Below are 15,191 nucleotides of genomic sequence, written 5' to 3' on the forward strand. Positions count from 1 at the left end.
TGGTGCTCGGCCGTCCTCCCTGTGCGTGTGTGTGTGTGTGTGTGTGTTGGGTGACTCCGGGTGACCGTTGTAGCGTGTCAGAACTCCTCTGTTGTGTGAAAGGAGACCCCTGTGACACACCCGTCACCCTATGGTTGGCCACAAACGCACGCACGCACACACACACAGACACACACACATATGGCTGCCATCGAACGAGATGACTGTTTGATGCTTGATGGCTCCCAAGCCTCTCCCGGTGGTCTGTGATGGCACATGTCATCTTCAATACCAGGAAAGATCTCCTCACTCATTTAATATCTGTCTGCTTGACACATTGTGTGTGTCTGTGCGTTTGTGTGTGTCCGTGTGCGTGTCTGCGTGTGTGTGTGTGTGTTACTGTAAATTAGATGTGTGTGGTAATTTCAATTCCCTTGTTCATATCCAGCTGTCTTTAAGTGTCAATCATTCTTAGTACATGTAAGAGAGAGAGAGAGAGAGAGAGAGAGAGAGAGAGAAAGAGTGAGTGAGTGAGTGAGTGAGACAGAGAGACAGAGAGAGAGAGACAGAGAGAGAGAGAGAGAGAGAGAGAGAGAGAGGAAGAGTGATAGCTGCAGCAGATGCGCTGTGCTGTTCTGCGCGGAGGGTCGATAAGAGTGCTGGGATTTCTCCGGCCGTGGCTCAGGTTTCGCCGAGTGACCTCTACGAGCACCCGATACCCGGCCGTAGGACACACGCCCGCCGCTCTCTCCCTCCCTCTCAGCTGCCGAGCGCACTTAAAGACGTCTCTCTTCCTCGACTACTTGAGCCGCCGTTTGCGCGTTCGCGTGGCCGTGCGTTGCGTTGCTGGTGAGGTAGCATGAAAAAACGAGGTTTTCTAGGTTTTCGGTCTGACAACAGAGGTCCTAGATCGAGGCAGCTGTTTGGCGTTTCTGATCAGAAGTGAATACAGGATGTAAGGATCAGGATGTGTGTTTGTGAATGTGTGGCCCGTTGTCTTGTTCCCTTCTCGACACTCACCTTCAGACATGTCAGATAGTGGGAGAAATATTTCACTGTTTTCCTTATCGCGACTCCCTCTCCTCTCCTCTCCTCTCCTCTCCTCTCCTCTCCTCTCCTCTCCTCTCCTCTCCTCTCCTCTCCTCTCCTCTCCTCTCCTCTCCTCTCCTCTCCTCTCCTCTCCTCTCCTCTCCTCTTCTTTCTTCTCCCGTCTCTCCTCTCCTCTCCTCATCTCTTCTTTCTTCTCCCGTCTCTTCTTTCCTCTCCTCTCCTCTCCCTCTCCTCTCCCCTCCTCCCCCACCCTCTCTTCTTTCCTCTCCTCTCCTCTCTCCTCGTCTCCTCTCCTCTCCTCTGTTGACTGCTGCAGTGTAATTACTCCTGCTAATCAGAGCACTTTACAGCAGCGCCTCTGTTCATCTACTCCTCCACCCCCCTCCTCCCTCCTCCTCCCCCTCCTCCCCCCTTCCCATGACACTCTCCCTTTCTGTCCATCCTCCTCTCTCTCTCACCCCCACTCACCCACTCTCCTTATTAGCCCACTCTGTATGGAAAGCAGAACACCGACTTGAATTTGTGTTTGTGCGTCCGTGTGTGTGTGTTTGTGTGTGTGTGTGTGTATTAGTGTGTGTGTGTGAGTGTGTTCATTAGGACCAGAGCCAGAGAGAGAGGGAGATAGAGATGGGCAGATAGAGATGGAGACAGAGGGAGAAGTGTTTCATGCCTGATAAAGAGACCATTGTGTGTGCGTGCATCTGATAGCGACCAGCGTCCAGCGGCCGGGATGACCAGCGAAGAAGAGATATGCGTCCGCACAGACCCCCAGAGTTAACTACACCATAAAGACCCGCACCTAAAATACCCCAATAAGAACTAAGTCTATGTTTCCTTCCACCCCCCCCCCCCCCCCCCCCCAATAAACAGGTTTTTCACAGGACTGTGCCCATTAAAGCCTGGGGTAGTTTTATGTTTCAGCGCCATTTTAAACCCACTGGAGCTGAAGTAAAACAATTAAACCGCCACCTCTCCCCTCCCCCACCTCTGGGTTCACCCCCCCCCCCCTCCCACTCCAGCTGAGAGAGAGACCCTGCAGCCCAGAGTCCACATCCTGGTCCCTGGCCGAGCTCGCTCCCCACGGCCAGCGCACACGCGGCCGAGAGACACAGCTAGAGAGAGGGGAGATAGACGAGAGAGAGAGGGGAGATAGGAGAGAGAGAGAGAGAGAGAGAGGGGAGATAGAAGAGAGAGAGAGAGAGAGAGAGGAGATAGGAGAGAGAGAGAGCGGAGATAGGAGAGAGAGAGAGAGGGGAGATAGAAGAGAGAGAGAGAGAGGGGGGGGTGGAGAGGGAGACGGACAGACAGCTACGGGGTTAACCGAGGCCCGTTAGCCCCTGGGGGGTTACTCGTGACGTACAACCGGGGCCCCCAGAGAGGGGTCAGCGGGGCGCGGGAGAGACGTGGGGGGGGGGGGACGTGGGAGAGGAGAGACGCGGGAGAGGAGAGACGTGGGGAGGAGAGACGCGGGGGAGGAGAGACGCGGGGGAGGAGAGACATGGGGGGAGGAGAGATGCGGGAGGGGGGGAGACGCGGGGGAGGAGAGACGCGGGAGGAGGAGAGACGCGGGGAGGAGAGACGCGGGGGAGGAGAGACGCGGGGGAGGAGAGACGCGGGAGGGGGGGGAGACGCGGGGGAGGAGAGACGCGGGAGGAGGAGAGACGCGGTCCTGTTTATCACCCCGGAGGAGAGGAGAGACTGGAGGAGAGACGGAGCTCTGATGCATTATGGGATGGCGACGGCGGACGGCGCTGTGTGTGTGTGACTCACTCGCGGTCGGCGGGGAGGGGAAGGAGAATTCGCTTGATGTCGTGACGGGTTCTCACTAGAGAGAGGATCCTCTCTTCAAACTTGGCTTCGCTCTCGTCCTCACATTCCTTTACCTGCAACACGGTGTGTTTGTGTGTGTGTGTGTGTGTGTTCCCTAGTGAAACCTGGAAGGTCACGAATTACATGTAGCACAGACATTGGCTATGTTCCCAAATGTTGCAAACTTGACCCTTCCCTCTATCAATCCAAATCAATACCGTACACCATTAAATAGGTTCTGTCTGATTTCTCCTTCTAAATATGGCATGCATTAGGTGCTTTACTTGTCCGATCGGCAGTGCCGTTCTCTACAGTTCCAGTAAACCTATCCTTCCCCGACGACCAGGGAATGCCCTGTCATCGCCAAGGGAGGTTGCCAAGCAATAAATGAGTCCTAACAAGCATCAGAACTTCACAAATTTTACATCGGGCCCTCGACGGTCGCCCGGGGGAGGTTTAAGGGGAGGTGCCTCTGTGTAAATTATGCATTGGATCAATGTGGGGGAAACCTGACAGGACTGGCTCGTCAGTGAGAGAGGGCCTCTGCGTGTTCAGACAGTCCTCGGTGTTGTGATGGTCCCACCGCTACTCCTGTCGAGTGCCGTCGGCTGACGGCCCGACGCGTCACCGGTCGCTTTAGGGACGCCGTTGCGGTCCTCAGCTTCTGACACGTCTGACTGATGTATTACTTTCCCGCTGAAAAAAAACATCCCATCTTTTCCCGTGTTGACCCACATTTTCACTATAGGAATGAATGAGTGGAAAGCATAATGGATGTGAGCGCTCCTTCCCTGCGCCCACTCTCTGTTCTGGTCTCCATTGAGATGGGGGAGCAGGTTTTGTGTGAGCCTTGGCCGGTGTCCCAATGGCAGGGACAGTGGGGTGAGGCGGGACAGTCGGGACGAGGCAGGGACAGTCAGGGCGGCGAGGCAGGGACAGTTGGGGCGAGGCAGGGACAGTCAGGACGAGGCAGTGACGGTCAGGGATGAGGCAGGGACAGTCGGGGAGAGGAAGGGACAGTCAGGGACGAGGCAGGGACAGTCGGGACGAGGGCAGGGACAGTCAGGGACAGTCAGGACGAGGCAGGGACAGTCAGGACGAGGCAGGGACAGTCAGGACGAGGCAGGGACAGTCAGGGACAGTCAGGACGAGGCAGGGAGAGGGACTAGGAGAGACTAGGAGCCGGGGTTAACGAGGAGCAGCCTGCGGGATCTCAGGGCTCTGCTGGGGATTAATACCTCACATCCTCCTGCTCCCTTCCCACCACACCATGACACCACAGCCATATGACACCATACCACACACCACATCATACCGTACCATACCACACCACCACATCATACCGTACCATGCCATACCACACCACCACATCATACCGTACCATACCACACCACCACATCATACCGTACCATGCCATACCACACCACCACATCATACCGTACCATGCCATACCACACCACCACATCATACCGTACCATACCATACCACCACATCATACCACACCACCACATCATACCGTACCATACCATACCACACCACCACATCATACCGTACCATGCCATACCACACCACCACATCATACCGTACCATACCACACCACAGTACACACCATACCACACCACAGTACACACAATACTACACCACACCATACCTCATTTACAGTGATGATGATTTTACACAGAGACATAAATATCAACAACACAAATGCAATATACAATAATAATAGTTAAAAACAGTTACAGTACATACTGTGGGTCTAGAGCCGTTGTTTTTAAACTCTGTGACTGAAGGAAGGACCTCAAGCTTTAGAGTCTGCTGTAAGGTATTCCAAGTGTAAGGAGCATCATGGAAAAAAGCAGCCCTTCCAAGTTGAGAATGCACTTAGGAACCCTGGAAACAGCTTGAACAATTATTTTCCTGCTGAACATAGGGAATCTAAAACAATTTCTGTACAGGAAGCCAAATTGCTGCAGCTTAGAGGTTAGATTATCTACATGAAACTTGAAAGAGAGTTCATCCAACCACAAACCAAGATATTTGTATCCTGTGACTCAATACGCAAGCCGTTAGCCGTTTGAAAGGTGATGTCTATCATAATCAATAATCCTGGCTCTAGAGAACAACATCAACTTAGATTTGTTAGGATTAAGGGCTAGTTAAAGATTGGTGAGAATTAAGGGCTAGTAAAGATTGGTGAGAATTTATTGTAGTACATTAAAGGTAAGCTGCAGGTTTAACAATGGCTTCCTGTACAGTATCCGCAATACAGTACAGAACTGTATCATCAGCATATAAATGAACATGATAGCCAGTTAGTGTAGAGACAATATCATTATTATAGATGGTGAAAAGGGCAGGACCCAACACTGAGCCTTGTGGCACACTTTAGCTAGAGACAGGAAATCAGATTGGATGTTTACCCGATTTCACACACTGACACTGTCGACAGATACTGTAATCCTGAAACCAGTCACAGGCATCTTTATACAAACCAATACAACCATACCACACCATACCACAGCACCATACTGTACCATACCACACCACAGCACCATACCACACCATACCATATCACCCCATATCATATCATACCTTACCATACCATACTACACCTTATCACACCATACCACACCACACCATACCATACCACACCTTACCACACCATATCATACCATACCTTACCACACCATACCACACCTTACCACACCATACCATATCACACCTTACCACACCATACCACACCTTACCACACAATCCCACACCACACCACACCATACTACACCTTACCACACCATATCACACCACACCGTACCACACCATACCTTACCACACCATATCATAGATTACCACACCATATCATACCTTACCACACCATATCCATTTACCCACACCATATCATACCAAACACACCATATCACACCATATCACACCAAACCACACCATACCACAACATATCATACCATACCACACCAAACCGCACCACAGCATACCATACCGCAACACATAACACTACACCACACCATACTACACCACACCATATCATACCACACACCACACTACACCACAAAAGACACACACACACACCACATTGCACCACACCATACCACACCACACCCACAACACCACACTAGACAACACCAGTAACCCTTCCTCAGATGGTACAGTGCATGAGCATGGTACAGTGGACAGCAGAGTTGTATCTCCACACAGAGAGAGCAGTACTGGGAGTCTCTGAGTTCTGCCAGGACAAGACAAACCCTGGGGGTGGGCATGCTGTCCTGGCTTATGGAAAATTGCACTTAATCATTAATTTAATTTGCATGATGGAAGGAGAGTACAGATAGGAAATGGGTCGATTTATAGAAATGACTCCTCTTTGCGGGCTTGGGACTGATGAAAACCAGACCCTCTTGGTAACGCAAGAGCCTTCCTGCCACCCCCCCCCCACCCCCCCGGCCTCCCCGAAGGCCCGGCTCAACGCCCCGCCCCCGCCGACGCACCCCGACTTCGGCCTCCCCGTGGAACTCACGGCTTTGTTCGTCGTGTAAATGCGTGTCGTGGCGTTACGGAGATGAGGGAGTTGCCTCCCCCGTCCGACCGTCCGCCCCCCCCCCCCCCCCCCTGCGCCCTGCTTCGGCTGTGTGTGACATGCGATGCAGCCCCACCCCCCACCCCTCTCTCCTCTCTCTCTCCCTCCCTCCTACAGAAAGCCAGGCTCTTCGCTCAGCAGATAGCATCTTAGCTGAGGCCCATCTGCCTTTTAAGAACTTGAGAGCACTGGCAGACATCTGGCCGGGACCCTGTGACTAAAGCCAGTCACATAAGCTTCTAGTAAAGAGGTGGTTGTACAGAGAACATGAAAGTGGAGGCTATTATGGGATGTCACAGTTTGTTCTCCCCTCTCCGGGCTCTCCGTTTGAGGCCGTCTCCTTGATCGGCGTTATTACCGTACTTAATATATGATGGTTTTCAAGGTGACTCGATTTGAGCGGTCGGGTCAAGGGATAATGTATTCTTCACTTGGCTAGTCTGTGCTGATCTGGAAGGTTAATTGTTTGGAGAAATATGACGTCATGTCTCCCTGCCTTTCTCACATTAAAATACGTCTCCCTTTTTCTCTCTCCCCCCCCCCCTCTCCTTCTCTCCCTCCCTCTCTCCCTCTCTCCCCCCCCCACTCTCTCTCTCCCTCTCCCCCCCCACTCTCTCTCTCCCTCTCTCTCTTTCCACTTCCTTCTCTCTCTCTCCCTCCCCCCCCCCCCACTCTCTCTCTCTCTTTCCACTTCCTTCTCTCCTCTCTTTCTCCCTCTCTCTTGCTCCCTCTCTCTCGCTCCTCCCCCCTCTCTCCCTCTCTCCCTTTCTCCCTCTCTGTCTCCCTTTATCTCTCTCCCTCTCTCTCTTTCCACTTCCTTCTCTCTCTCCTCTCTTTCTCCCCCCCCCCCCTCCCCTCTCTCTCTCCTCAGACCCCCACCTCCCCACCTACTCCTCCCCCACCTCGGACATGGGGCTATATCCCGTCTCCTTCACCGACGGCTTCCTGCCCGACGGCTCCAGCAGCCCCTCCCCCCCGGGGCAGGAGACCACCACGGCCAACCCCAGCACCCCGCGCTTCCTGGGGCACGGCTTCAACGAGAACCTCATCCCCATCTACTGCTCCATCCTGGCCGCCGTGGTGGTCGGCCTGGTGGCCTACATCGTCTTCAAAAGGTCGGTACTGTAGCTCCACAAGGGGGAGAACACACACACACACACACACACACACACACAGTGCTAGATAGATACTTTATTCATCCCCTTGGGGAAATTCTATTTATCTAATAGCTCACGGCACAGCGCAACAGAACGGCACAGCAATACTGTACACAACACAACAAGAGACAGACGGCAAATTCAATCAGTCGACATGTCATAAAATGTGAGCCTATATATGAATCTCTGTATAAAGACAGGATACAATAGCCATTTTCTCTTTCAGCTAGCTGGAGGGGAGAGGAAGCAATCTTGGGCGGAGATGTTGCTTGGTCGTGGGGGGGGGGGGTGGCGGGGTGGGGGATGGTTTCTGGGTAATGTAGCCCATGGCTGAGGAATGGCCGCGGGAAGGGAGCGAGGCAGCTAGTGAAATATTCAGGCCTGCTGTCGGAAGCTGCGACGTTGACCCACTTCCCCCCACATGAACACGCTCCCAACTCCGACGCGCACGCCGCGGCGCATCTTCAAAAGGTCACGACACTCGGAGGATCGTACATCACGGAGGTCGCGCACGCACGTGGCACGCTAGCGGCACACACACACACACACACACACACGCATGTTGACACGCACCCTGGCGTGGTGCAACAAGCAAACAATCACAACACATGGAGTGTTGATGGAAACATGTTGCCCAGATGGAATTTGAGTTATCAACTCAAACACATGGGACATGACTTTCACATCTGGCTGTTCTCCTCTGGCTGTTCTCCTGTTTTCTAAACAGATACAGAGCAGTGAACTATCAGTCACCATTATCTGGATACAATCATACAGTACATTATATAAAGTGTCTGTGTGCTCTTAAATGAACACTTGTCACGTTCATTTAATCCCTTTCGATCGCTGCCGTAAAACCGATGGGGTTCCGTGTTCTGTGTATACCGTCACGTTCTATTTTGTGCTCACTTCCTGTCCCCCCCTTCGCCGCAGGTGGAACAGCTGCAAGCAGAACAAACAGGCGGCTAACAACCGCGCCGCCGCCGCCACGGCCAACCAGACCACGACACCGGAGGGCGAGAAACTGCACAGCGACAGTGGCATCTCGGTGGACAGCCAGAGTCTCCAGGAGCAGCAGGCCCAGGCCCAGGTTCAAGGCCAGCCCGCCCTGCCGCAGGACCAGATAGGTGAGGACCGCCGACGGCCCCCAGAACAAATGTTAGCTAGAGCACATGAGGTCACTGTTGAGTGGCGCAGTCCAGGGTACACACAGAGGTACATGAAGTGTAAACGCACTCTCCCACAGTGTACTCGGTCAGTCACTACTGATGTAAACACTTTGAGAAACAGAGAGAGAGAGAGAGAGAGAGAGAGAGAGAGAGGAGATAGGAGAGAGAGAGAGAGGGGATATAGGAGAGAGAGAGAGAGGGGAGATAGGAGAGAGAGAGAGAGAGAGAGAGAGAGAGGGGAGATAGGAGAGAGAGAGAGGGGATATAGGAGAGAGAGAGAGAGGGGAGATAGGAGAGAGAGAGAGAGAGAGAGAGAGGGGAGATAGGAGAGAGAGAGGGGAGATAGGCGCGAGAGAGAGAGAGAGAGAGAGAGAGAGAGAGAGAGAGAGAGAGAGAGAGAGAGGGGATATAGGAGAGAGAGAGAGAGGGGAGATAGAAGAGAGAGAGAGAGAGGGGAGATAGGAGAGAGAGAGAGAGAGAGAGAGAGAGAGAGGGGAGATAGAAGAGAGAGAGAGAGAGAGAGATAGGGGAGAGAGAGAGATGAGAGAGAGAGAGAGAGAGAGGGGAGATAGAAGAGAGAGAGGGGGGAGATAGGAGAGAGAGAGAGAGGGGGGGGGAGATAGGAGAGAGAGAGAGAGAGAGGAGATAGGAGAGAGAGAGAGGAGATAGGAGAGAGAGAGATAGGAGAGAGAGAGAGAGAGAGAGGGGGGGAGATAGGGGAGAGAGAGAGAGAGAGAGAGAGAGGAGATAGGAGAGAGAGAGAGAGGGGGGGGGGAGATAGGAGAGAGAGAGAGAGAGAGCACAACTACTGGACAAAGAAGCTGGGTGATTGTGAAGAAGCACTGCATCATTTAAGTAGACAAAGAGAGGATGAATAAAAGCAAAGAGCTTTAGGAATGTGAAGTGGCCACCTTCCCTGCAGTTCACCAATACAGGAGGGAGCCGTGTACACAAGACACAAGACTTCTCTCTCTCTCCACTATCTACTCATGTCTTTTTGTCTGTCTGTCTCTCTCCCTCTCCTTCTCCCTCTCTCCTTCTCCCTCCCTCCCTCTCTCCTTCTCTCTCTCTCTCTCTCTCTCTCTCTCTCTCTCAGCTTCAGAGCAGTTGCTCTCTCAGAGGACAGACAAAATACTGAGTGAAGTTTTTGTTTGAGTTTTTCGGAGCCTCTCTGATTGATGAGCCAGAGCCTGTGTTGTTCCAAAACTTCTCTCCCTCTCGGTCGGCATCAGTTCGGGTACAAAGCAATATTAGTACTGTAAGTTAAATAGCGCAGATAGGCTCAGTCCCAATGTCCACCCTTACATAGTCACAAACTTTGAGGCGCGTACCCGCTAAGTGCGTGAGGGCTTAGGGCTGTCCCGTTGTCAAATCGCCAAGTTCACGAGGGCTCTCTGGCAGACATTTTAAGCCCTTTATGCCCCCTTACCGTAAGTCTGCACTTCTGTACACTTTGCCTGAGGGAATTACCCACAGTTCATATTGTTGTGACGTGAAACACGGGGTTACCTGAAGAACGGCCAACAAACAAACAGTTCAACTAACCCCGACGTTCACGTTACAAAACAAAATATGTTTTCATGTTTTCAGCTGGACTTGCTTGTCTGCACAAGTTGTCTTCACGGTTTCAATATTTTGACGGATAGGTTATCAACCCCCTGGGTTTGTATAGATTATGTTGCCATAAATCATATGATTCCCCAGTTAAAAGCTGCATGACATTAATCATCCATCTCGATGCAGTCTTGAGATTTCTAAAATGAATATGGAACGAGTTATGAAGTGCAGAAATGCGTGTTGTCATGAGTAAATAGCCTGTTTGGATTCATCATAAACAAAAATCACAGGCGGTAATGTAGTGAGCTTATGACCACAAAATGAAATGATTTCAACAAGTTAAAAACACAGAGGGTTGTGATAATGTAAAGGGGATTTGACGCATCCCAAAATTAATGTAAGTGAAGGCCTTAGAAAAACAATGTAAAATTGAAGCAGAATGTCCCAAACCCACGATAGGAAGAAATATGTTTTGGCGTCAAAGTAACGTGATGTCGCAGGTGCTGTGCCATTCATTTTAATACCATTGTGATCCCTTGCAGCCTCTCACACTCAACCACTTTACCAGGTGACGTCAATAGCCTGTGGGTACCTCTAATGATTTGAACCATACTGTACCTCTTAGCGGGAGGGGCCGCATTACCCATACTCAGGCTAGGAGGATCGGCATTGTGGAATAAGAAAGCCTGGGAAATGCTCAACCTTTGTCTCTGGATGTAGCTTGGGTTGTGGAAATCCTATTCACTTGTTCCAGGAAGACATGTAAGGCCCTCTGGCATTATGGAGTCTTTTCTTGAGGATTAGCATGTGATTGGTTCGTTGAGAAGACGTCCGCCCCCTTTAACCCCGAAGTCTCTTTGTCTGATTGGCTCATTAGTAGGTGTTGTTTGACGAAGGCCGGGCCCAATCCCACTGCCTCCCAGGCTTTTCAATCTGATCCAGCAGCAGTGCTTAATAGGTGCTAATTAGCGCTAGTGCTGTCTGCTGGTGCGGAAGCTATTAAAACACAGCACAGCACACATGCAGAGGGCTGTTCCAACACTGCTAATGGGGACTTGTCAAAATACCCAAGGGGGATGAGAATATGCACCATAAAAACCATATAATCATAAGGGCTTCCTGTTTCAAATGAACCGTATTTTACTCATATTACTGAAATTGCAGCAACACCTAATTGAAGCCGTCAGTTAACAGTCAAAACAAACCAATTAAGCTTTTTATTCTTCTTCTTCTTCTCCTTTTTTCTTTTTCTTCTTTTTTCTTTAAAAAAAAAAGAAAAAAAAAGAGAAATAGTTTGTTCGACTGATGGGTGGACTCACTGTTACGATCTCTCCAAGCAGCCAGAGAAGACCAGGATTCATCTAGATAAGGTTTCCTCTAGTGTCCAGAGCAATCTGTTCAGAAAGCAAGCATTCTCTTTACCCTCCGAGGCCCCCTCCTCTGCACTCTAGAGAGGCACTCCCTCAGCAGAGGCTGATGTTTACATTTTAAACAGGACTCAGACCTCATTACTCATCACATGTGCAGGCATGGACACATGTCCCAAATAGACAGGACAGCAGGTATAAATAAATTCATAAATAAATAACTACATAAATAACTACATAAAATATTATATACTTTTCAATAATGTTTCATAATTACAGCAATCATTTTACGAAGCATTATGGCCTTTTAAAATAAATAAGCAAAACCCCACTGTCCAATTTCAATAACGGTTAGCATCACAACAACATCGACATCAGAAGCAACTAAGGGCTTCAAAATCTTCAATTATGTATTTTAACTTTTAGAACAAAACATACTCTATTATATGAGTCTCTGTAAACACAGACTTTATTTTCAGCATTTTTCACAAATCCCATTCATTTTTCCCATAGGGATTTTGGAAAACACCCCACAATAACAGCCGCGAGGCCAGAAATCTTTCAATGGGTGGACGTTACTAAAAAATGACTAATTTTAAAGGAATCGCAACGATAATTGAAAGGCTTCAAAATGAATATCTGTTTTATACAGGCAAGCTTTTTTTTTTAAAAATTTTATTACAAATGATAAAATTACAAAAAATCACCACTCTCTTGGCTTCCAAGGTAAATGTTGCTCAACAAAATCTAAAAAGGTTCAAAAACCTCACGTCAAAACGCCTCTGAACTCCATAACGCATTACTCACTGAATCTTCTCTACCCGAGGAGGGGCACGGATCGTTTGGATACGAACACAGGTGTGCCTCGAGATGTTGGCTTGCTCTTCGGAAAAAAAAAATTGAAAACCACAGACCTACGCTAAATCGGAAGAACACTCACGGGCTTTCAATTTACACAACAATGGGATTCATATACGCGAAGACTGCTGCGAACAAATTCGGCGCCACGGACGCGGAACGGGGAAGACGTTGGTGAATGAGGCCCATTGTTAGAGCGTGAGAGGAAGGTGAGAGAAGCGCGGCGAGACGCGGTTAGACGGAGGAGGAGGAGGAGGAGGAGGAAGGTGAAACCGTTCGCTGACCCCCCCCGAGGGTGTGAGTCATCATCTGGCTGATTGACAGGCGGGTGTTGGGGTTGCCCGGGGATCCTGCCCTCTCCTCTGCTCGTGCTTCCCAGCTGAGAGCATCTGATTGCCTCATCAGAGCCAATCTCATCGCAATCACAATCTAAATCAGCGCCGTCGTCGGAGCCCGAGGGGGGCTGGATGTGTCATCAGCATAGCCTGAACATGCTAATGGATGAGAGAGAGAGAGCCTGTCATCCCAGGGGCCTTTTGGTCGGCCTCCACCATGATTGGGATGGTTCTGAGCACGCCCAGGTGCTCACCAGGTGACCTGGTTCTGACAGGGCCAGCTCTAGTGAGCATGCGGAGGGGTTGAAAGTGACGTGTCCCTCCCACCTGTCGTTGGAGCCTCTGGCTGTTTTCGAGGGGGCTTTTTACAGTTTAGACAGAGCTTCATGAACCATAAACCATGGACAATGGCGATCCTGACACTAAGCAGAGGTGCTTTGCTGCTGCTGTGTGTGAGTGTGTGTGTGTGTGTGTGTGTGTGTGTGTGTGTGTGTGTGTGTGTGTGTGTGTGTGTGTGTGAAAGTGAGAGAGAGAGAGAGAGAGAGAGAGATAATGTATGCATTGAGCTATTTTTCTGTACCAGAATGATCTCAGAGTGTGTGTGTGTGTGTGTGTGTATGTGTGCATGTGTGTGCGTGTGTGCGTCACACAGAACGATGCCTCCAGTAGGACTGCTCAGTGTCTGTGCCGCCTGCAGCAGGGTCTCTGTCTAAACAGGAAGCAGGGAGAGAGGTAGCCAGCCACTGTGACGATCACTGGGGAGAATCACAATGGAAAACGAGAGGCAAAATAGGACTCGGAGGCAAAACAATTTCATTTTCCAATGAAGTTACAGACCGAATAAGAAATATGAAGGAGAGCGAGGAGGGACTTTTAATAACGTTTTGTCGGGCTCCTCCTGTTACATGCGTACCAGAAGGGGAGCGATGACGCCACGGCACGGCCGAAACAAACAAGGCCCTTCACTCTGGTCAAGCTTTAGAATCGCGGCCCTCTTGTATGTTCTGACGCAGGCACAGGGGCACATTGATTTAGAGAAAACAACAACAACCAGCCCCTCGAAAAAAAACAAAAAAAACAAGCCTCTGCAATCCGGAAGCGTTTCCATGGCGCCCCCTTCTCAATTGACAACACGTTTGCGGGGTTTGTGGGAAAAATAAAAGAGGGCGCCGGTCTCTCCTCCCGATTCCAGTCTGACGGCGGGAGGGAGGGCTGGTGACCTCACGGCGCCCCCTACAGGGAGGAGGGTGTAAAAACTAACAACTACCTCACAGACTGACCTCTGGTCTACCCTACCACCGTTAGACCTTATACTGACAGTTATATGAAAGTGACCCATTTCTCTCTCTCTCTCTCTCTCTCTCTTTCTCTCTCTCTCTCGTAGTTGTGAGGGTGGATGGGGGGTCCCAGCCTGACTCGCCTACCCCCGAAGTCTGAGGAAGAGGAGGAGCTGCCGACGGGTGTGGGGGTGGGGGGGGGGGGTTTGGGGGGAGGGGGGGGGTTGCCGTGGAAACGTGATAACAGGGGTAGGGGGGGGGGGGGGACACACACATACAGTATGACTGAAGAGCGACCGGGAAGCTGGGATGAACACTACGGGGCCGTCAGCCCGACAGCGATGCGGTGCGGCCTCCCCAGAGCCTCTCCCAGTACGGACCCTGAGGGGACAAGCTGCAGCACGGCCCCACCCCTGCACCCCTGAAACTCTGCCAGCGTGCTTCAACGCGTCCAACACCGCACCCAATATCACCTCAGCGGCGACGTTGTTAAAAAAACAAAAAAAACACACCATACCGTAACCAAACGTTACATGTTCGTTGAATATACTGATATACTGTGTCTGTCCAGTTTGGCGGTGTTGACTATATCACTGGGAGGTTTGCTGTATGTTAAGCACCATCGTGTCGTATCCCCCCTAACTGCCACCCTAACACCCCCTGTCCTCTCCCAAGCTGGTCCTCGCCCTGTCCTGCCGCTACTCACTAGCCATGAAATGTGTGTGCCTAAAAGGTAGATCTCTCTCTTTTTTCCCCCATCTAGCCCTCTCTCTCTCTCTCTCTCTCTCTCTCTGACTCGCTCTCCTTTGCCCAGAAAGGATTCTGGATGTTAGCTTCTCCACTGTTGCCAGCTTAATGGAACACAGAAGGGGAGCCGCAAACTTCAAAACCGCTGTTCTCTTATGATTCATCACCGACAGACACGTTCATATTCCCCTGTTGTGCAGTCCGTTGTTCTAACTTGACCCGCTGATCTCCGTGGGCCTACTGTGCCAGTACCGCTGGCCATGCATCATCGTGGCACGTTCGATAACTGATTGAGTT

The 15,191-nt window shown here is 50.9% G+C and overlaps 1 protein-coding gene across 1 annotated transcript in view; it reads left to right on the top strand.

Moving 5' to 3' along the window:
- The window catches only part of ngfra (nerve growth factor receptor a (TNFR superfamily, member 16)), a gene marked incomplete at both ends in the record, with an annotated part of 22,293 nt that extends 7,986 nt beyond the window's left edge, over positions 1-14,307 (top strand). The window contains 3 exons of the mRNA XM_084448444.1: positions 7,299-7,542; positions 8,518-8,711; positions 14,255-14,307. Of these exons, the coding sequence (XP_084304570.1) occupies positions 7,299-7,542; positions 8,518-8,711; positions 14,255-14,307 (491 nt within the window). The remainder of the gene's footprint in view (positions 1-7,298; positions 7,543-8,517; positions 8,712-14,254) is intronic.
- Positions 14,308-15,191: the final 884 nt, after the last annotated feature.

Source organism: Borostomias antarcticus (assembly GCF_949987555.1).
Source record: "Borostomias antarcticus genome assembly, chromosome: 14".
NCBI classification, from domain to species: domain Eukaryota; kingdom Metazoa; phylum Chordata; class Actinopteri; order Stomiiformes; family Stomiidae; genus Borostomias; species Borostomias antarcticus.